At 36.9% G+C, this 23,710-nt stretch overlaps 1 protein-coding gene across 5 annotated transcripts in view; it reads left to right on the forward strand.

The window, feature by feature from the left end:
• The window catches only part of SPEF2 (sperm flagellar 2), a 203,019-nt gene that overhangs the window by 14,770 nt on the left and 164,539 nt on the right, over window positions 1-23,710 (forward strand). For 4 of the 5 annotated variants that reach the window (XM_017959489.3, XM_017959487.3, XM_017959490.3 and 1 more), the window contains exons 3-7: window positions 8,604-8,856; window positions 11,472-11,642; window positions 13,794-13,934; window positions 16,553-16,617; window positions 21,462-21,648. In XM_017959489.3, coding sequence (XP_017814978.2) covers window positions 8,604-8,856; window positions 11,472-11,642; window positions 13,794-13,934; window positions 16,553-16,617; window positions 21,462-21,648 — 817 coding nt within the window. The remainder of the gene's footprint in view (window positions 1-8,603; window positions 8,857-11,471; window positions 11,643-13,793; window positions 13,935-16,552; window positions 16,618-21,461; window positions 21,649-23,710) is intronic. The other variant, XM_021939282.2, reaches the window with a different exon arrangement.

Here is a 23,710-nt window from a genome sequence, read left to right on the forward strand (position 1 = left end):
TAATCCCAGCACTTTGGGAGGCCGAGACGGGCGGATCACGAGGTCAGGCGATCGAGACCATCCTGGCTAACACGATGAAACCCCGTCTCTACTAAAAAAAAAAAAAGATACAAAAAACTAGCCGGGCGTGGTGGCGGGCGCCTGTAGTCCCAGCTACTCCGGAGGCTGAGGCAGGAGAATGGCGTGAACCCGGGAGGCGGAGCTTGCAGTGAGCCGAGATCGGGCCACTGCAATCCAGCCTGGGCGACAGAGCGAGACTCCGTCTCAAAAAAAAAAAAAAAAAAAATGGTCTAACATATATTCTCCTTTTGAAAATGTTTCGTATGTACTTGAAGAGAATGTATATTCTATTATTGTTCAATAGAGTGTGTTTACAGATATCTGTGAGGTCCAATTGGTTTATAGTGTTATCCAGGTCTTACATTTCCTTACTGCTCTTCTGCCTGGTTGCTGTATCCACTATTGAAAGTTGCAGCCAAAGTCTCAAATTGTTCTTGTTGAATTGTCTATTTCTCCCTCTAATTCTTTCAGTTTTTGCCCCATGTATTTTGTGACTCCATTGTTAGATGCATATATGTTTATAATTGTTATGTCTTCTTGAGGGACTGACCTTTTTAACAATATAAAATATTCTTAGTATCAACTAGTACTTTTTTTTTTCTTAAAGTCAATTTTGCCTGATACTATAGTCACTCTAGTCCTGTTTTGGTTATTATTTGCTTGATACATGTTTTTCCATCCTTTTACTTTCAATAAATTTGTGTATTTGAATCTAAAGTATATCTTGAGAAAGCATATGATTGGATTGTATATCTGTTCTGCCAATTCCCTGTTTGTAATTGTAGTTATTTAATCCATTTATTTACAATATAATTATGAAGGAAGATTTGAGTGTGCAATTTTGATATTTGTTGTGTATATGTTTTATGTCTTTTTTACTGCTGTACTACTGCCTTCTTTTGTGTTAGATATTTTCTAATACCATTTTAATTCCCTTATTGTTTCCTTTACTGTATTTTTTGAGTCATTTTCTGAGTGGTTTTCATGAAGATTACAATTAATATTTTAATTTAAATCAAACTATTCAGATTAATACTACTTTAATTTCATTAGTATAGAAAAAAAATTTGCTCCAGTGTAGCTCAATTGTCTCCTCCTTTTTTTATGCTATTGTTGTCCTACAAATTACATCTTAAATCCATCAAGTCAGTTTTATAATTATTGCTGTATGCACTTAACTTTTAAATCAGATAAGGAGAGGAAAATAGTTACAAACAAAAATATATTTAAACTATTTTTTATGTTACTCTATGTAGTTACTTCTACTGACGTGCTTTAAAATTTATTCATGTGATTTGAGTTACTGTATATTGTCCTTTCATTTAGGACTTAAAGATTCTCTTTAGTATTTCTTATAGGGCAGGTATGTTAACAATGAGTTATCTTAGTTTTTGTTTATCCTTCAGTTTTGATACATATTTTTACCAGTCATAGAATTCTTGATTTGCAGTTTTTCTTTTTCAGCACTGTGACCATGTCATCCAGCTGCCTTCTGGCCTCCCTAATTTCTGATAAGTCAGCTGTTTATTTTATAGAGAAACTCTTGTATTTGATGACTTATTTTTCTCTTAATGCTTTTAAGATTCTCTCTGTCTTTGTCTTTCAACAGTTTGACTATAATATGTCTAGGTGTAGACATCTTTGTGACTAAGCTACTGCAGTTCATTAAGCTTCTTGGATGTGTGGATCCGTATCTTTCATCACATTTGTGAAATTTTGGCCACTATTTCTCCAAAGATTATTTTTGTCCCCTTTCTTTCTCTCTCCCATATCATTCACCAATTATGTGTATGTTGGTATACTTGGTGATGTCCTGTAGGTCTCTGAGACTTTGTTCATTATTAAATAAACTTTTTGTTACAGAACAGTTTTAGATTTACAGAAAAATTATTGACATAATACAGAGATTTCCTATATTGTACATATCTATTTGTACATATTGCTAGCATCTTACATTGGTGTGGTACATTTGTTACAATTAATGAGCCAATATTTGTATATTATTATCAAATAAAATCTGTATGCCATTTAGATTTTTTTTGTAATTTTTTACCTAATGTCTTTCTTGTTCCAGGATCCCATCCAGCATATCATATCATATCTGCTTAGGCTCTTCTTGAATGTGATACTTTCTCAGACAGCCTTTTCTTATTTTCGATGATCTTGACAGTTTTGAAGCATACTAGTGAAGTGATTTTCCCTCAGGTGGAATTTCTCTGATGTTTTTCTCATGATTAGAGTGGATGTATGTGTTTTGAGGTTCTGGTCATTTTTCTTCATGCTTTTTTTTTTCCTTTCCTGAATAGTTTTAGTTGACCTATCTTTGGGTTCTCAGATCTCGGATTCTTTCCTCTGCCAACTCTAGTTTGCTGTTGAACTATTATTGTGAATGTTTTTATTTCAGTTGTACTTCTCAACTTCAAAATTTCACTGTGTTCCTAATTTTATAATTTCTGTTTCTTTATTGATGCTCTCTTTTTGTTGAAACAGTGTTCTCATACTTTATTTGAACTTTAACCATTTTCCCATTTACCCTGAGAGCACTAGCTGGCAGTGCTTGCAGGTGAAGCATTTACCCTGAGATAACTTTACCATGAAATATCTTGCTTTTATTATTGTTTTTGCATTGCTCTAGTGTTTTGACTTTGGAAACAAAAGGCATCATTCTATTTACAGGATTCTATTTTTAGCAGTAGTATTTCCATTTACAAAATGTAGTATTTATCGATCACCAAAAATATCAAATCCTAGAAAACATAGCATTCCTATGTATAATGTTAACATCGTTCTCCAACAGTTGTTGGCCAAATATTTATTTGGTGAATCCAGTGTTTCCAAAATACATGATTCTGATGATTCTGGTGTTTGTTCTGTTTAGAAATAATTCCAAGAACAGTCTTTATATTTTATTTTCACATTGAAAATTAGTCAGATTTGCTTCAGCCTCATAGAATGTGTTTATGTAAAATTAAATGAGCACTGGCAGTGAGCTGCACTTTTTTTTTCTAAACAGGAAGAGGGTTTATAAACATAGTTTATTTTCCTTTCTTTAACATATTTATAATAGGTCATTGCAGGTCTTTGTCCAAGACTTCCCCACAGAGTTTCTATTCACCTTTTTTTTTCCTTGTGTATAGGTCATACTTTCTTGTTTCTTTGTGTGTCTCATAATTTTTGAAAATTGGACATTTAAAATAATATAATGTGTCAATTCAGACTATTACATATTCCCAGAGTTTGTTGTTGTTGCTGCTGCTTCTGCTTTTTGTTTGTTTGTTTGTTTGTTTAGTAACTCTCCTGGACTAATTCTGTGAAGTCTATATTCCCTCTTGTATACTGCACCTAAAGTCTTTAGTTGATTTGCTTAGTGGTCAGCAATTGAACAGAGATATCTTTTAACACCTTGGACCAATACATTTTCCTTTGCTAAGAAACTCTATGAGTGGCTTATGGCATGTTTTCAATGCTCTGACAGTTTACAACTTTCCCTTAGCCTTTACTTCCTGCTTGTGCAACATCTCAAAGTCAGCCAAAGGTGAGAGATTTGGACCTCCTCATGTCTTTCCTAGGCATCCATACATTCCTACACATGCATATGGCCTCAGAGTCCCTAACAGACATCTCATTCATAGGTCTTCCTTTTAAGTTTTTGGCCAGGCTCCTCTTTGTTCCAATTGGTTTTACTGTCTCAAGTAACTGTGATTATAAACAATTGCTATGATTGTTTTTTCCTAACACCCTTGGGATAGGACTTTTTTCAGTGAGTAAGCTCTGTTAGGTCAAATATTGACAAGGTGTGAAAATGGGGATTTTCACAACACTACTGGGTTAAATAGTTAAATAGCAACACTCTGGACCAGGTGTGGTGGCTCATGCCTGTAATCCTAACACTTTGGGAGGCCAAGGTGGGTGGATCACCTGAGGTCAGGAGTTTGAGACCAGCCTGGCCAACATGGTGAAACCCTGTCTCTGCTAAAAATACCAAAAAATTAGCTGGGCGTGGTGGTGGGCACCTTTAATCCCAGCTATTCGGGAGGCTGAGGCAGGAGAATCTCTTGAACCTGGGAGATGGAGGTTGCAATGAGCTAAGATTATGCCGTTGCACTCCAGCCTGGGTGACAGAGTAAGACTGTCTCAAAAAAAAAAAAAAAAAAAAAGCAACACTCTGAAGACAGGACTTCGGAGGCACTTCAAATCTGTCCGCTGCTTTGATGACTGCTAAACTGCTGGTTTTTATAGCTGCCATGGTTGTAAGTCTGCTGCTGGTTTTCACAGCCGCCATGGAGCTAGGGAGAGGGGTATAGACATGGAGCAAGCTAAAATGACAAAAAGCTCTCTGTCCTTACCACTATTAAGGAACTTTTCTTAAATAAATGCTCCTTGAGTTGTTGCAAGCCTTTAGCTCATTTCCAGAGTTATGAAAAAGTTGATTTTTACAATTTTTTGTCAGTTTTATTGTTGTCTTTAAGGAGGACCAGATTTTTGGAGGTTCTCGCTCTGCCATTTATGAAGATCTACTTCAAATCCATAATATTTTAACCTGATACTTCCTGCTCAAGTGCTTCTTATTTTTGTTTGTCTGAAATGATAGGCCTTTATGAAGCTGCACCTGTGTTATAAGACTTCTGAGCAAAAGAATCTCTGATATTTTCATGCTAGAGGAATTATTCTTTCATAATCTAGATTATCCTACTTGTACATATAGTAACTGTATGACACAAAAGAAGCCATAGATTAGAACTATACTATCATACCAAATAAACCCTGTTTTGCTAATCCCATCCAATTTCTTGACCTTCTGGTGTACAGGGTAACATCCTAACCCATACCTACATCTCATATTACACATCTCTTCCTCAAGGACATGACATATAAATTCTTTGTTAGCCCCGGCTCCCCACTCTGCCTCACCTCTCAGCTCTTCGCTCCCTCTGTTCCTAGCTTTGCTGCTGCCAATAGAAGCTGGATTAGCCTCCAAGGTATAAGAATGCCAGGGTAGGTAGGTCAGTGTCTATGCCCTCCTTTTCTTTTTTGTGATTTCTCAGGAGTTCTTAACATGTATAGATTGATGTGTTATGACTTGCACATAACCAGATGTCCAATCCTTTTGTTGTTGTTGCTGTCTATCCTTTTATGAAAGTTAGAAACTCAACCTACACATTTAATTTTTATAACACTGATCACTTTGTTGTCAGTTTCTTCATCTGTGTTTCTTTCACATTGCACAAAACACCATGAAGTTAGGGGTGTTAGGTTATTTTTCTTTATATCTTTAGGGCTTAACAGAGTCCTGGTACATATTTAACTTTCAGTCAATGTTTTTTTAAATTAATGAATGCCTACATTTCCTAGTAAATTCTACAGATAGAGACCTTGTTTAGACTTCCCAACATGAAGCTAAAACTCTACACTCATATCTCTAGGTGTGATATCCCCATCAGCTTAAGAAATTTGAGTGTTCAGGTCTCTATCGCTCTCAAGGTCATGGCTTTATAAGGTGCTTCTCAGTGTGACCTTCATTCACCTTTCCAGCCACATTTCCCATTAACCTAGAATCCTAACCTAAGCTTCTCTGGTCCACACACACATCATATGTTTTTGTTATGCCTTGCACCTTTGCAGATTAATGTTATTTTTTCAGTTCTACCATGAGAAACTTGTGTTTATTCTGAAGTGCCAGCTAAAAATCTATTCCTTCTCTAAACTCTTCTTTTACTTTCTTAGTAGATGTAGTCCCCCTTTTCTCTTTGTTCTAACAAAACTTTGGACATCCCTTTCCTTATTACATTATCGTTATCAAGTTATAATTATTTATTTATATATCAGTTCTTATCAGAGTGCCTGCCACATGAAGGAGAGCAAACAATGTTTGATGAATGATAAATGAATGTTTACCCCTCAACTAGACTGCAAAGATCCTGAAAGTTGCAGAGTGTGTTTATTCTTTGTGCTCCAAGCATTGTCCTGGTCCATAGCAGGCTCATAATATTGTTTCCAATGAATAAATCAGAGATATCAGAGAGGATATCTGCTTAACCATGGAAAAGTTAAAGGACCATCCTGACCAGATCGCAGATGCAGTGTTTCAGGTGTACCAAAGTGGCTGTTGTTGGCAGGACCACAGAGGGCTTTTTGTGAAATGGAGAAAGGGTCCCCATCTGGCTGGAAATGACTGTAAAAACGCAGGCTTTGGTGAACAGAAAGGCCTTTTTACAAGGAAAAAGGAGCCACATTTTGGATGAAGCAGTCTCATGCCAGGAACAAGGCTTAGCAATCTGAACAGAGGGTAGATTTCATACTCTTGTTCCACCTTTGGACAGGTGTGTGTCCTTTGTAACAGCCCTGCTTGTCATATACTACAAAGGACTAACTCTCTCTCACCAAGAGTCACTGCATTCCTTAATGTGGGAAGAGGGTCCTACTTGTATTGAGAACCAAATATCATCCATCTTCAATTCTTGGAACAACCCATTTTTTTCCCCAGGGCAGATGGTCTTTTAAATAAGACAAGGATCAGTACATCTTATGAGTATGACCTTTGTAATGGTATATTTGGTCGGGAAAACAATCCCTTTTTTGTCATAGCCTAAGATTTGGGGATATTATCTAACACTTTTAGTTTCTTTAGTTTAAAATGTAAACTGGAAATATATTTTGTAAATAACTTAAAGTTATTCATCTTGGAAATAATTTAATTCTAAGAATACTCATCTAACTCTGAAAGAATTCCCTGATTTTGAATATTTTTATTCCTTCACAAATAGTGAAACTTGAGAAGATTTGTTTTTTTTAAAGTAAATAGTCAAGACAATTTCTGGGAGGGCAGCTACTACTTACCTTGTAAGAGGATGTATTCCCTCACCAGATGGCAAGATCTCTTAGCAAGTAAGGATTGCTATTAGAGAGGGAAAAGTTTTTCCTAACACACATTTCTTAATTCCCTCAGAGGTCATCGTTTACCTCATATGCTCTATCTCCAGAGCAAAGATGTCCCAGCGGTTTTTCCGTGCTCAAAAAACAACTGTTGATTATCCTGCCATTCTGATTCTACCCATGCTTTAACAAGAGTAGGCTTCCACCAATTTACACACAAGTTCTGTTCCCCAAATTTGATTGATTAGAAATAAGTTTCCAGAGAGAAGTATTATTAGACCTGTGCACTTTGGCCAGTTCGTAAAATACATTTAAACCCTAGTGGGTAACTGAACTATAACATTAACAGGCTTGTTAACTGCATTCTGGGAGCCACATGATACAAGTGAGAGAAAGAGAAACCTCTTCTTTTTCTTGAGTGCGGGGCTAAGCTTTGACAAAATTTGGAAATGGGTAATGTTTGCTTTTGGACTCTCCCTCCTGAATTAGCATGCCCCTAAAATCTGTAGCCCAAGGTTATAACCCAGACCAAAGCTCTGACCGATGGCTCTCAGTTCACATCTTTCCAATTATGTGTAGTGAGCAAAGCACACAGGACTCCTAGGATGGGAAGGGCGTGAAAGGATGACTATGATGGAAGATCAAAAGGGGTGATAGATGCCTTTCTAGAGAATAGAAGCACATGTCATTGATTTGACTATCTTCTTTCACAATCATATTCCTCAAAACATAGTCTACTTTACCTGAGTCATTATAGACAAATGTTGTATCTCCAACTGTATGGTGATTTGTGGAGAAACGGATTGTAAAACTGGACCTGAGAAGACCTTTAAAAAAGTATATTTAGTCTCATGCTGAGGTTTTCTTGTAGCATGCATTATCTCTTCTTGTCTCCTCCGAGGCCTGTTTCTCTTTTATTAATTTAAAATATTTTATTTGAAGTTTGATTGATGCAGCATAATATACTAAATATATGTTGCTAAATATTTCTGTTAAAAGAGTTATTAATACACAGAGGAAACAGGACAGTAAGTTACACCACATGACCAGAACATGAATTCAAGATATTGCATCAGTATTTTTGTTGACATTGTCCATCTTGTGGTGCTGGCTCCTCATTCATATTTAGAAATCACTCTTATATTTCCTCAGCTCCACATCCTTTTAGAGGATGGGTGCTTTTAGGTTAGATTGTAAGAGGCTCAAAAACATGCTATAAGATGTTATACACGCTTTGTCTATATATATAAATGTATGTTTTCTTTTCTGTAAAAAAGGTTCCATAGCATCAGATTTTCAAAGGTATCTGTGATTCAAAAACAAAAGATTTAGAACCACTACCTGAATGCAATCTCTTGAGAAATAGTATACTAGGAACAATATATCAGGTTTAGGTGTTGTGAATTCTGTATTCACTTCTGAAGAAATTCTACTGTCAATTTAGGGCAGAAAATTTTAGTGTAGTCATTTAAGAGAAATGAATGCATGGAGTTCAGGTAGGCATGGTCAATAAAAAATCTCAATGTATTTACATTAGAGTGGTTTTACAGAGGAATGATACAGCTAAAAGAACATGAAATAATTCAAAATATTGGATAATAATATTTCTGATGTTTGTTGTCTTTAATTTAATGCTAATGTCTAATTATGTAAAATATTTTACTGTCCAGGGTTTCAAGTGCCAAACTTAATAATTTTTCTCGCTTGGAGCCAACACTTCACCTTCTGGGTGTGCAGTTTGATCAGAATGTGGCCCATGGCATCATCACAGAAAAGCCTGGGGTGGCAACAAAGCTGTTATATCAATTGTACATTGCTCTTCAGAAAAAGAAGAAAAGTGGACTGACTGGAGTGGAGATGCAAACCATGCAACCTCTGACAAATTTAAGACTTCAACACATGAAAAGTGAAACTTTTCGAGAGGTAGGTACATAAAAAAGCATAATAAGCATGTCACAATGTAAAATTTGATAAAGAGAAATGACAATGATATTGATTTCTCAAAGAAACCTCATTAGGCATATATATCCCTTACATATGTTACTGGCCATACTTGGGTTTTATTTTATATTAATATTTTGAATTTATTTAGCCATTTTTGATGTCTCTCTCTATCCTATCCATACTGGCAATAGCTTATCAAACTCTTTTCCTAATTTCCAGTACTTTTTGTTGTTGTTGTTGTTTTAGAGAGACAGGGCCTTGCTTTTTTGCCCATGCTGGTCTTGAACTCCTGAGCTCAAGCAGTCCTCCTGCCTGAGCCTCCCGAGTAGCTAGGACTATAGGCCTAATACTTTTTGTGCCTGCTCCTCTCTTGCTGTTTCTACCCCATCATATCTACCCAGATCTTCTTATCAGCTACTGCAACAACCTGCTAAAATGTCTCTCAATCTCCCGGATAAGTCAATCAACTGCTAAATGAATCTTCCCTAAATTTTACTTTTATTGGATTCTTCTGCTCAGAAACCTATTTTTACTTTTTTCTAGTCCTCAGTATGGTATTTCTTTCTTCTATGTTAATTGACAGTCTGTCCTTAAATATGACTGTCTATTCCTGCTTTTCCTTCCCTCACACCCAAACTCACCCTTCTCATCTCTCCTCTTCCCCAAACTGTTCCTCATGTACTGTGCAGCCCAGTACACACTCTCTTGGTTTTACCCTCCTGATACTGATATTGTTGGCTAAGTATTCATTATTTATTTGTCATATGACCTTACCAGATTTTTAGTGTATCAGACTTGATGAATATGTCTAGTACAATGCTTCAAACGTTGTAAATACTCATTAAATGTGTTATTGACTAATTGATATGACTTTTTAGTTGACAATTCTCTCCCATTCTTATGCATTTCCTATGGCAAATGAAGTGTGTTAACTTTTACAGGCCTCTGGAACAATCATGAGTGCTGCACTCATGCAAAATAGTAAATATCAATGGATAGAATTATATTTTTAAATTTAATTTTTGAAGCAGCAATGACATAATAGATATGAGGGCCATCTCCATGTTTATATTTGTCCATTCTTCATGGATATCATTATAAGTCTAGTAGCAGAATGGACTCAGCACTCCTTGAGAGCTAGAAATTAGATTAGGCTTAATATGAATAATTTAATATTGCATTCAGCCTCCTTCACTTGCAAGCTGGTTAACATTGAGCGAGCCTCTAAACAACTCTTAGCTTCAATTTCCCCAACTATAAAAACAGGATGCTTATTTCTACCTGCCTCAGAGTTCAGAATTGGACATTTTTGTAGCTTCAAGAAGAAGAGTGGACTAACTGGAGTGGAGTTTATATAGAATAAAATGTAAAGCGGTCAACAGTGGCAAGTGCTATAAGAGCTGTGTAGATGAAGACAAACAAGAGCCTATTAGCTCATTTGATGTCGGTCATGGGTGAACTTCCAGAGTCAATAATTCATTCACTGAACAGATATTTATTGGGCTCCTACTTTTTGTCAAGCACTTGCACAAGAAACACACAGGAAAAGCCCCAACCCTCTTAGAGCTTACATATTAGGGAGAGAAAAATGTTTCATTAGAGTGATATGGATTGCAGTGAGTTGAGAAGGACTTTGGAGATGAGGAAGAGGGTAGCATAGATTATTCTTTCAAGAAATGTGGAGGTAAAGAAGAGAACAGTAGGAAAGAAAAGCTCAAGTGAAGTATGAGATTGCTTGTTTTATGGACCTAGAGACTGGGGCCACTTATCAATTGAGAAAAAGAGTCAGTGGCAGGAGAGATGAAAATGGTACGAGGACCAGATGGAAAGAGGCCCTCTGGGGATGGAAAGAGGAATATACAATCAATGGTTCATGTGGAAGAGGTGATATCTATCGTAGGAAAGAAGTAGAAATGCCATCTTCTTTGATACTAGATGAGAAGAGATGCAGGTAATATTAATAAGGTTGAAATTTATTGAACGACATGCCTAGTGATGTGCCAAGCCCTGTTTCAGGTGCTTTGTGAATATTATTTTACTTGATCTTCACAACAGCCATAAAAGATAGGTACTTTCATTAATCCCATTTTACAGAGAATGAAACTAAGGCACAGATGGATTAGGTAACTTGCCCAATTTTATGCAGCTAGTAAGTGGGAAAGCTGAAACACAAACCTAGGAAGTTTTAACGTTTCTTCACTTTTTACTAAGCAGTGGCTAAGCATGGGAAGAATCGAGCTTCTTATATTATCTCTTACATGTTAAAATTGGTTTAATGAAATTATTTTTGCAAAAATATATTTCCAAGAATATAAATACCACTTATTGAAAATTAAACTCAGTGTAAAAAGTTTAACTATAAAAGTATATACGAGGCTATTTTGTAAGAAGGAACACAAAGGATAATGTTTTTGTAATTGCTCTTACATCAATTAAAAATATGAGTAATTGGAACGGGCTTGGATTTAGCTTAACTATCAACAATAGTAATTTAAAGAATTTCGTTTTGAAGACAAATTTTATTTGTGCTTATAATGAACATGTGCTTTTTATTCTCTAATAACAAAATCTTTTGAAATGCTTTTTTCATTTAGAGACTTAGACACATGATCCCACGTCAAACTGATTTCAATCTGATGCGGATTACATACAGGTTTCAAGAAAAATATAAACACGTGAAAGAAGATCTTGCCCATTCGCATTTTGAGAAACTTGAAAGATTTCAAAAACTCAAGGAAGAGCAAAGATGTTTTGATATAAAAAAGGTTCTATAGAACTATTTTTTTCAGAAATTCATTAGTGCATAGTATACAGTTTGTGATTTATGCCTATAGTACACATTGCATAAGCAGTAGTGGAGCACAAGTTGCACTTTCCTGATGCATGACTTTGTCCTGCCCTACTCTCACCCTTTCTATCTCTCCCCTGCTCCTTTTCTCCATCCTGACTCTTGCTGACTGTCCCCTCTACTTGTGACTGAGAACAAGAACTGCCATCCTGTGGAGTGGCAAGATAACTGCATTACCTTCACTGGTAGAAATCATTGTTTCAGCTGCTTTAGGGATGGAGGGTTGCTACTAGCTACCCCATTGGTCAAAGGCACTTGCCATTGTCACCACTGAGGGAGATAGATCAGACATTGTCCCCTCGCTTTCTCCTCTTTTGCAACCTTTAGTCCTGCCCTATTTCTCTGTTCTTGGAAATGTGAGGTAATCCTTTGCTTGCTTACCTTTTCAACTTGCTTACCTTTTTAACCTGAACAACTCTTAACTTATTTCTGGCCCTTGCTTCTTGCTTTGACTAACTCTCTGCTCCTTCTCAAATTTCTTTAAAACTCTTTAATGATCTTCTGTGCCTTTGTGGATGAGAGAATAATGGTACATGGAATCATTAAAGATTTTTAAGAGTATTTCAGGTGACTGGGTATATGGAATGTGTAAACTACAGGCAAAAGAATTATGTAGTTCTTCCCATTGCCCTGTAAAATCACTTTTTAAATTCATGGATTTATTTGGAATGATAAGCAGTTCTATTCTGAACATAGTCAGCTCTTTGTAGGGAAGAATGAAAAGATGACAAACAAACTGGAAGATCACTTGCAAGCTAGTTAACATTGAGTCAGCCTCTAAACAACTCTCAGCTTCAATTTCCCCAACTATAAAAACAGGGATGCTTATTTCTACCTGCCTCAGAGTTCAGAATTGGATGTTTTCGTAGCTTCAAGAAGAAGAGTGGACTAACTGGAGTACAATTTATATATAATACAATGTAAAGCAGTCATGTAATTCTATGACTTGCCAGAGGGTAAATAAAGGATTATATTTCCCTTTGGTGTTACATGATAAAGAGAGAACGCACTCTTAAAGTAGTGTTTAAGTTGAGGCCAACTGCAGTGACTCTAATTTATGTGGAATCAGCCTGTCCATTAGTACCAAGCCTAATGCAGACGGTCTCCAAGAAAGTTGAGAAAAAGGAAATATAATACCATTAAATATTCTGAAATAAATTATGTTCAAAATGATCATAGGGAACAAATAAGGCAAAAGGGAGACCCTGTGTCTTCCTGGTTTTAAGAAAAAAAAGATACACATATTGCAATTAAATAAATATTCATATTTTAGAAAATGAAATGAAAATTGTCTATTATTTAGGCCTTTTTAATGGTAAATTGAAATTTTTTATTGTAGGACATGGGAACTAATGATCATATTAGTTCTAATATAATGTATTAGTAGTAAAGTCATGATTAGTTTCACATATTACCTCTTAAATCATTTAAAATACTTTATCTGATTTTCAGTCACTTTTTCTTTTCAGTTACATTCTCCTACTTACATTCTTCTTAAAATAACTACTGCCTACATACAGAAGAGATGATCCAATAATTATATCACATAATTTAGTGTTAATTCAATGTTTGAGGTTGCCCCTGAACTCATTGTTTAAGTGTGACTGGGTTTTGGGGAAGTTTGTCATTTTTATTGGGTTTCCCAGGAGCCCACCTAGAAACTGTCTCCTAGATAGAATTTTCTAATTGGACCATCTTCAGAGATAGAATTTTTTTCTTCCCATGCTTGGTAAGGTCATGACAGTAGGATTGGGAAAGAATTATACTCTTATTTAGATTTGGGACATCTTTATTGTCCTTTTAGTATCAGCACACAGAATGAAAATACAGACATTTGATAGATACAATTTTCAGATTCCAGAATTGTGTTTTAACATCATACTTTTCAGAGGAAGTCATATTGACACGTGCTTCTTAACATTACACAATTGTGACACCTAGTCCCTTGGTTAATTGCTGGGTTCTGAAAATTTCAATAGATAATTTTTATATATTTGTACCTATGAGTGTATTATATTGCCTATTCTGTTACTCTGAATCACTAAACTAATGTATATGGGATATTCAGCAATACTTAAACAGAAGACGACAAAATGAAATAATGGCCAAAATCCAAGCAGCTATTATACAGATTCCTAAACCTGCATCAAATCGTACTTTGAAAGCACTCGAGGCCCAAAAAATGATGAAAAAGAAAAAAGAGGCAGAGGTAAGTGATAATCCTTTAATAGTGTGCTGTGTTTGTCTTAACTAAAGAATAATCTCCCCTTGAAACATATAGAGAGACCTTCCAAAACTTCACACTTGCTTTCCAAATTATCTCTGACTTTGTCCTTTCTCATTCAGAATTCCTCTACTATATGCATATTCAACTCATTTTATATTGTTACTTGTTCAGAACAAAGAATATAGCTTTAGGCCAGCAATGGCAAACTCCTATTAAATGGCAGTCTGGACTCCTGTGTTGAAAAAGATTCTGTGGTCAATAACAAAGTAGATCAGAATGGGTGCTGTTGTAATGGGTCATGTGTTATCCATTTGTGTTGCTATAAAAGAATACCTGAGGCTGGGTACTTTATAAAGAAAAAGAGGTTTATGTCGCTTATGGTTCTGAAGGTTGGAAGATTCAAGACTGGGCATCTGGTGAGGGCCTTAGTAAGGAGAAGGGGGAGGGGAAGTGGAGCCAGCATGTGCAGACATTACATGGAGAGAGAGAAAGTGAGAGAGAGTGGGTAGGGAGGGAGAGAGGGAGAGAGAAAGTGCCAGGTTCTTTTTAACAACCAGCTTTCATGGGAACTAACAGAGTGAGAACCCACCCCTAGGGAGGGAATCAATCTATTCATGAGGGAAAAAGAGAGTGAGAGAGGAGGTGCCAGGCTCTTTTTAACAAATAGCTCTCATGAGAACTAACAGAGTAAGAACTCACTTACCCACAGGGAGGGCATCAGTCTATTCATGAGGGATCCACCACCATGACCCAGACACCTCCCATTAGGTTCCACCTTCAACACTGGGATCAGATTTCACATGTGGTTTCAGGGACAATCATACAAACCATAGCAGGTCATAACTACCATGGGTACAGCAGGGGCCAGTCAAGGTACACATAGCATACATATGCCATTCCTACTATATACTTTTACTCAATTCCTCCTCATCATACCACACTATTTTTCTATAAATCCCAGGAATGGTAAGTGACTTATTGCTATCAGTATATTTAAATTTAAGATACCTATACCAGTGACATTTTACTAGACCACACCAACTGTCAATCATTTCAGTAAGATGCAATCTGATTATATTTCCCAGGAGAACAATGTTACAGTTCAGTTTGATTCAAATTCCTGCAATTCACACTGCATACTGCTACAATGATGATTCATATTCTCTCATGTGACCTATAAAGATGATTAATAGCTACCATTTATTGAACATGCGCTGTATATCAAGCTGTGGATTGGACACTTCACATTATCTGTAATTTGTAAATAACTCTCTAAGTAGGGTATTATTTTTCCGATTTTGTAGATGAGGAAACTGAGACCCAGGCAGTTGACATGTTTTACCCAGTGGTAGTAAAGCAGAGATTGACAGATCTCTCTGATTCCTATATCCATGGAATTTTATATTAATTCACATTTTTTTGTTTTTTAAATATTAACAAAATATTCTGTACTTGGATTGTAAAATTACTACCTACAGAGGCTTTTATCTGATTCCATTTCCATATCTCTCTCTCGTATGTCCCTGAGTTGAATAAAGTGGTTTTTTTTTTTTTTTTTTTCCTTTTTTGACACGGTCTTACTCTGTTGCCCAGGCTGGAGTGCAGTGGTAAAATCATGGATCATTGCAGCCTCAACCTCCCAGGCTCAAGTGATCCTCCTGCCTCAGCCTCCTGAGTAGCTGGGACCACAGGTACGCAAGGCTGGTCTCGAACTCCTGGGCTCAAGCAAACCGCTGGCCTCGGCCTCCCAGAGTATTGGGATTACAGGTGTGAGCCACTGCACCTGGCCTGATTAAAGTTTTTTAAAAAATGTTTGTAAAACACAAAGGTGAGCTAAAGTTAAACTTCAGATAACAAATTAATAGTGTAAATATTTAAATATTACAAAATATTTAATATTGTTTAATATTGTTTAAAACACCCGAGACAACAATTTTTAAAGAAATATTTGACTTTGGGAGGCCGCGGGAGGATCGCATGAGATCAGGAGTTTGAGACCACCCTTGTCAACATGGTGAAACCCCGTCTATGTTAAAAATACAAAAGTTAGCCGGGTGTGGTGGCGCATGCCTGTGATCCCAGCTACTTGGAAGGCTGAGGCAGAAGAATCACTTGAACCCGCGAGGTGGAAGTTGCCTTGAGCCGAGATCGCGCCACTGCATTCTAACCTGGGCAACAGAGTGAGACTCACTCTGTGAGTCTCAAAAAATAAAAATTAAAAAAAAAAAAAAGTGAGGCTCAAAAAAAAAAAAAAGAAAGAAAAAAAGAAAGAAAGAAAGAAAAAGAAGTATTTGTATCCAAAAATGTATGTCCTGACTCTTTGATAATCTGTATTCTAATGAAATGCCCTTTGGTGCCCTGTCAAAATCATGAAGTAAATGATTCAGGGGAGGCAATTTTCACATTCTTTTAGGTATAGTTATCCCAGTCTAAAAGCAACAAATCAAAATTATAAAAAAAATTTTAGAATGCAGCTTTTCATATCCTAATTACCTTGAATTAGTAGTACATGTCATTTTATAAACTTGAATGAATATGGTAAATGAAGATGTTTCAATGGTTTTTAGATGCAGAGAACTGATAATGAATTTTCTTTAAAGGATGTGGCCAATGAAATTAAGAAGTTCGAAGCATTAATAAAGAAGGATCTCCAAGCAAAAGAAAGGTGAGATGTGAGCTATTTTAATAATCACAAAACTGCATTATGTTCTACACTTAGCTTTTGAATATTTAGAAATAGTTTATCTGGAAGAGCTATTCCAGGATCTTTTCACTCTGAAGAATGTTGATTCAGACAGTATATTAGGGAAGATAAATGAGCTAAAGTTCAGATTGTTTGTTAGCAACTTTTATAAACATCTAGAGAAAGTGACTATTATGAAATGTAAAGTTGATTTATTTTTCTGTGCTATATTTATTATTCTAAGTTCACACATATTTTTTAAACATTCACTAAAATTGTTTCAAGGTACCACTAATTTAAGTTTGTCACAGTAAATCCTTTATTAGACTCTCAGCAGTTAGCATAGACACCAGCAGTAGGAAGTTGAGTGAATGAGTTCATTGAACAAATGTCACTAAGACTGTCACTTTGGTGGGTTCATTAAACAAAGTTCCTCATTAATTGGCTTCATTTACCTAAAGATAAAGCTCCTTCACACTTTGTTTTCTATGGGAGGTCATTGATTCACAGTAAGTAATTCATTAGAGATGACATATGTAGGAACAGCTTGGGTTTTTTTACATTTTTAAATGGAAACAATCCAAACTCTATGCATTTACATCTTATGAAATATGAGATAAATCTCTGTTAAAGAAGGTACTAATTCTAAAGAAAAGCAGAAAAAAATTACATACTTCATTTTTATATTAAAATTTTCTGAAGGAAGGGAGAGACAGTCAAATGAGGAGGAACAAGGACAATCAGAGCCATAAGGAAGAAATGATGAAGTCAGATGTAAGAAAGAAAATCAAGCAAAATGGAGAATACTTATGTACATCACCTTTCCTCCTACTCTCTGCGGAAACTCCTGATGCCCTATTCTGATTCCTACTCCCATTTATCAGTGTTGCTCCTGACCCATAAAAGCAACATAATCCATGTCTCCTTATCCATGCAGCCACCACTTGAACCCTAGTACACACCTACCCTGACCTTGGCCCATGAAAACACCAATTTCTTCTAATTATTTCACCCACCTCTCTAGCCACAGGCTCTGTGGTGATAAACAGATGGTGTCCACCAAAAAGACCATCTTAAACTACTGAATACTTTGCTACTTGATGAATGCTACCTTCTGTAGCTCCCTGGCCTGCCCCTTTCCTGGGACCCATCAGTTTCCACACAGTTTAGCAACCAGAGTTAAGATGAAACACAGCACTGTCTCCCAGGCCCTGCACCAGTATCTATATCTATTGGTTAGTGTCCTTGCCATGTCAGTTATTAAATGTCTTAAAGATCATCCCTGTGCATTACAGCTGCAAACATTTACCTGCTCCCTATTGCCTTTGCCAACCCAACCAGACCCTAGGTCTCTATCAGTTAGTTTCAGAAACCCCAAAACAACAGTGAATGAAATTAGAGGGAAATCTGCTTGTCTCTCATGTAATAGAAATCAGAAGGTAAGCAGCCCATAGCATATGCTGTAGCTCCAAGGTTATCAAGGACTGAGGCTCCTCCTCTCTTCACTTTTGCCTCACTGTCCTGTTGTGTGGTTTTCATCCTCAAGGTTACATTCATGATACAAGTTGGTTGCTGGGACTCCGGCCACTTGGCCCATGTTCCAGATATCAGGAAGGAAGACAGACAAAAAAAGTAGTTATCTCCTATCTGAAATAGCTTCTTTCAAAAACCTTCCCAGAAGTCCCATATAACATTTCTGCTTATATCTTATTGGAAAGCATTCAGTCACATGGTCACACCTGGCAGAGTGGGAAGCTGGGAAATGTAGTCTTTAACTGGACACACTGTTTCCCTGCATAAAGTTGGGGCTCTATTTTGAGAGAAAAGGGAGGGGAATAGTAGTGTCAGGTCCCTTCTTCACAGAAGCCTCCACTTGGTCCTGCCAGAGATTTCCAGCAGAGGGCATCTGAGATATTGACACCTTACTTACAGTAGGAGGAGAAGGCCTGGGGCAGCTGAAATCCCTGGGCCAGTTACCTCTGGCTGTGAACAGCTTCATCTGAGAATCTAAATCCTTTCCAGTGTGTTGCACAAAGTTCCTTTTCTCTTTTGGACTTAAAAAGAAATATGCTGGGAAGCGCTGGCCTAGAGCAAACGTTTCAAGAAAACAGAGGCTATGGTTATGATATAGGACCCTTCTTAAGCCATTTCATTATTCACTACTTTTATAGTTCATGCTGAATCTTAGCTTAGAATCAAGTGTGTTCTGGGCACATTGAGAAGCTTCACACTAACTTGACGCCAGAAGGCAATAAAATCTCCCAGCTTGAACCGCAGGAGCACTTTCTGCAGCTGCCTCTTTCATAGCCTGCTCCTGAACAGTTTCTCAGGATGCCACCTCAAAGTGCACTGTTTTTCTTTTGTGGAAGAATGAAATGATGTCTCATGTCAGCAATGCAAGAGCCCTCATGACTGTTTTTTCCCCATGTAACAATGTTCCTCCATTTTTTCATTTTTTATATGAATAATAAATACTGTCTGCTATTTGTTTCTTTAGCTGGGGTTATTAGCTGCTGTAATTTGGTATTTGGATTAATAGATTTATCAGAGGCTTTTCCCAGCAACTACTTTTTAAGAAATACAAATTTGACCAAGGTTTCTGCTACTAATAGGTTATACACATACAATTATTACATTAGATGAAGGTCTGGCAAGCAAACAGATAAAAAGAAAATATAATCACTGCCCTCAAGAAACTTACATCTAGTAAAATGAATATTTATTCAAGTACATAATGCATAGCTTTTTTCACCTTTATTGGAGTAAGACAACAGATGGATGAGTTGACTAATTGATAAAGGAGAAGCAATTTGTTAAATATGTTATTGACAGCATAAATATTGTGTTGAGAGAGGTGTTAACCCATGCTCAATCCAGGGCAGGGGCTTTTTGCACAACACACTTAAGTACAAATATAATAAGATTTTTGATGAAAGATCTAAAAGTGTTACGCTACACGATTAAATACTAAATCTTAATAAATAGATAGGGTTAAACTCTGTCTTTGGCCTTACTGAGTGCTTGCTACCTACATAATGTGTGCTCAGCTCTTCTCAGTGACAGAATAAAATCAAAGGATGAGCCCCTGCTGATAAAATGATCGGAACTTTAGTTTGATTTTTATGCATGAATGGTGCTTTTTAGCACATTATTTGAAATTTAGCAGACTTCAACTTCTTGCCAGGCATGCTAGGCACAAGTACAGACAGAAGAAAAATAGGATACTTCTCTTATTCACTAGGAGATCAGCTGGGAGCAGCAAACCTCCAAATTATGACCTATATTACAATGTGGTCTATATTATAAATATGCAGGTATTACATCATTAAACATCAAACATGAGTTAACTTTGTTTTACCAGAGCACTTGTGTCTATATAAGAATTGATGACAAATCTCTACACACTTTAATAATGTGTCCTTATTTTTTGAATAAGATTATAAGTAATATTATAAACCAAATATATTAATTACTTATAACAAAAACAATGATTATACATAATATAAAAATTCATTATTTCTAGGCAAGTAACATTGTGGTATACCTTGCACTATTGTATTATTCTGTTTACTTTTTGAAGAGATGCAGATGAGAATCGATGATTATTTGATCTTTATATACATAAAAATGTATCTTTTAATGATAAATTTGGAATGAATCTATGAATTCTGTACTAAGCCACCATTTGACTCACTAAATTGAATGTGCTTAACTTTCTGTTGCGAAGACCACTGGGTTCTTCCTGATCCTTTACATTTTGGACATGAGATAGGACAAGAGCTCTGAGTTGAGTCTTCTTACTTGAGTCTCTAGGACATGGGCAAGAAGCCAGTCAGACCTGTGCTTACATGTGTGGCATGGTAAGCAAGCCAACTTTCAACTGCTGTGTTTTCGATAAGAGTTCAGCCACTGTTCTAAGCAGTCAGAAGTTCATCTGGGAGTGGATAGAGTAATTTGCATTTTCATAGGTGATGGAAGAGTGTAGTAGATGGAAACATTTGTACATAGAAGTACTCTCTAGTGACCTGGCTTTAGTGTGCCTGGTCTGCTGTTGCGAGCTGTGCCTTCCCTGACACTTGGGTTATCAATAGTCTGCCTCTTGTTGATTCAAAACAGGGGAGGTCAGAGACCCAGAGCCAGCAGGAACAAAGGAAAAGAAATCCAGAATCTCTGGGTAGAATGAAAATCATAAAAAGTAAGGCTGGGCACGATGACTCACGCCTGTAATGCCAGCACTTTGGGAGGCCAAGGAGGGCTGATCACATGAGGTCAGGAGTTTGAGACCAGCCTCCCCAACATGGTGAAACCCTGTCTCTACTAAAAATACAAAATTAGCCCAGCATGATGGCGCACGCCTGTAATCCCAGCTACTCAGGAGGCTGAGGCAGGAGAATCGCTTGAACCCAGGAGGCAGAGGTTGCAGTGGGCCAAGATGTGCCATTATACTCCAGCCTGGACAACAAGAGCGAAACTTTATCTCAAAAACCATAAAAAAAAAAAAAAAAAGGTGAAAGAACAAAAAGCTGATGGGCCTTGAAAGAAGGCTATGCTAAGGACCTCAAAGAGAATTTAGAAATGGGGTGAAGCAAATGGGATCTGTTGCTAAGCTACTGGTATCACACTGATTTTGAATATTTTCTTCAATGCTTATATTAATAAATTAACAGTGAACTCACTGATTTTGAATATTTTCTTCAATGCTTGTATTAATAAATTAACAGTGAACTCAAGGGATCCTTCTCCTGAGGTCTTTCTCCATAGTCACAGATAGTGGCATGGGATCACATTATTTTTAAAAAATCTAAAATAAAAACTATTATTCTTAGTGCGTCCAAGACTTCTTTAGATACAGCGGGCCAGACAACCACCGATTTGTTAAATACTTACTCGGATGATGAGTACATTAAAAAAATCCAGAAGCGCCTCAAAGAAGATGCTTTTGCACGAGAGCAAAGGGAGAAAAGACGGCGGAAATTGTTAATGGACCAATTAATAGCCCACGAAGCACAAGAGGTAAGATATTTAGATGAAGGTTAAATAATAGTGCTGGGAATTCTACAAAATGTAGTCTTCTATACACATAATATGTAGTTTATATATATATTGTCTGCTACTCTGCATCAAATGTCATATCATAATAGGAAATATACTAGAAAAAAACAGCTGTTTACTAAAGAATCTAAAATCTGGTGATAGTTGTATAACATTGTGAATGTGATTAAGACAAATGTATACTTTAAAATGGTAAATTTTATGTTATGTATATTTTACCATAATAAAGAATACATTAAAAGGAACCCAAAATCTATGTCTGCCATGTGTACTCTATTGTTACTTTTAGAGGAAAAAGGGAAGGGTTTAATGAAAACAATATGGAAAAGTTGTTCGTCCTCTCCTTTTGTTCACCGTTCTATTCCAGTGGTTCTTAAAGCATAGTTCCTGGACCAGCAGCACCAGTATTGCTTGGGACTTTTAGGAATAGAGATTATTGGGCCCCACCCCAGATCAGACCTGAAACTGGAGGTGGGGCCCAGTGATCTGTGCTAGCAAGCTCTCTAGGTGATCCTGACTCCACTGCAGCTTGAGAATCACTGATCATTTCTTACATTGAACACTTATTTATTGAACTTCTATGCTTTGAGTACTTGTGATAGGCCCACAGATATAACAGAGAGCAAGAATAACAAGATACTTGTCTCCCAGAGCTTTCTGAAAACAGCAAGAACATTGGAGTATGAAAGTGCTGTGAAGGTGAAAGGGGGATTGGGGGAGTGATACTTAGAGAAGTCCACCTGGCTTGCTTCAGGAGACAGTGTCTGGAGGACAATAGCAGAAGCATGGATAAAGAGTCAGGAGTTAGGTAATTGAAGGTGGGGTGGTCGTGGTGGGGTTGGGGTGAGAGGCAGTTTCTAAGAGAGGCTGAAATGGTGGAAGGTGAGTGTTTCCAGACAAGAGAATACCACATGGAAAGCTCAGTGCTTTTAGCTAACGGAAAGTCATATCATCTGGCAGGAGTCACTAGAGGCCAAATTATGATGAGCCTTGTAAGATACACAGAATGAAATAGGAGATTTTGTGATTTCTTGTTTGAATGCAAAGTGGAATAAGAGTGACCAGGTCCAACTTGCCTTTCGAAAGATCACTCTGGCTTTAGTTTGGAGAATAGATTACAGAAGGGCAATCCAAGTCCGTTGTTGCTGTAATTCAGGCAAGAGATTATCCCAGTTTAAATGTAGTGTAGGGGCAATAGGGATTGAGAGAAGTAGCTTTAAGAGCTATTTTGGAGGTAAAATCAATAGGACTTAATGATTCATTAGATATGGGAAAGTGAAGAAGTGGGATGGAAAGCTGGATTTCTAGGTTGTGCACCTGGATGGCTGGATGTGTAATTTGCTGAGATATGGAAGATGGTGAGAGGAACAAACTTGGGGTGGACGGCGATTTCAGTTGTGAATGTAAATAAGACAAATCTGCATGTCTACAAAGACCATTTGAAGATGCTTTTATTCACCTGCCCACGTCTGGTCTGCTTGTTCACTGAAAGGAAATAAAGGCTTCACACAAATATGAAGAAGTGAAATTTATTCATGGATTCCACTCTTTCTTAGTGAAAGTTCAAAAAAATAGCTCTGGACATCTCTTTGTGCTAGAAAGTTATTTCTTCATATTCAGATTTCTTCAAATTATATCTTTATTCAATCAGTTTGATTATCTCCTTTTCATTGGAAGAATTTCAAATTATGAAAACTAGATAATCGAAAAGTTTATTTTAAAACAACTACCAAGGCCGAGACGGGCGGATCACGAGGTCAGGAGATCGAGACCATCCTGGCTAACACGGTGAAACCCCGTCTCCACTAAAAAAAAAAAAAAAAAATACAAAAAACTAGCCGGGCGAGGTGGCGGGTGCCTGTAGTCCCAGCTACTCAGGAGGCTGAGGCAGGAGAATGGCATAAACCTGGGAGGCAGAGCTTGCAGTGAGCCGAGATCCGGCCACTGCACTCCAGCCTGGGTGACAGAGCGAGACTCCGTCTCAGAAAAAATAAAATAAAATAAAAAATAACTACCCATTTCA

The sequence above is a fragment of the Papio anubis genome, chromosome 5, assembly GCF_008728515.1.
Source record: "Papio anubis isolate 15944 chromosome 5, Panubis1.0, whole genome shotgun sequence".
Lineage (NCBI taxonomy): Eukaryota > Metazoa > Chordata > Mammalia > Primates > Cercopithecidae > Papio > Papio anubis.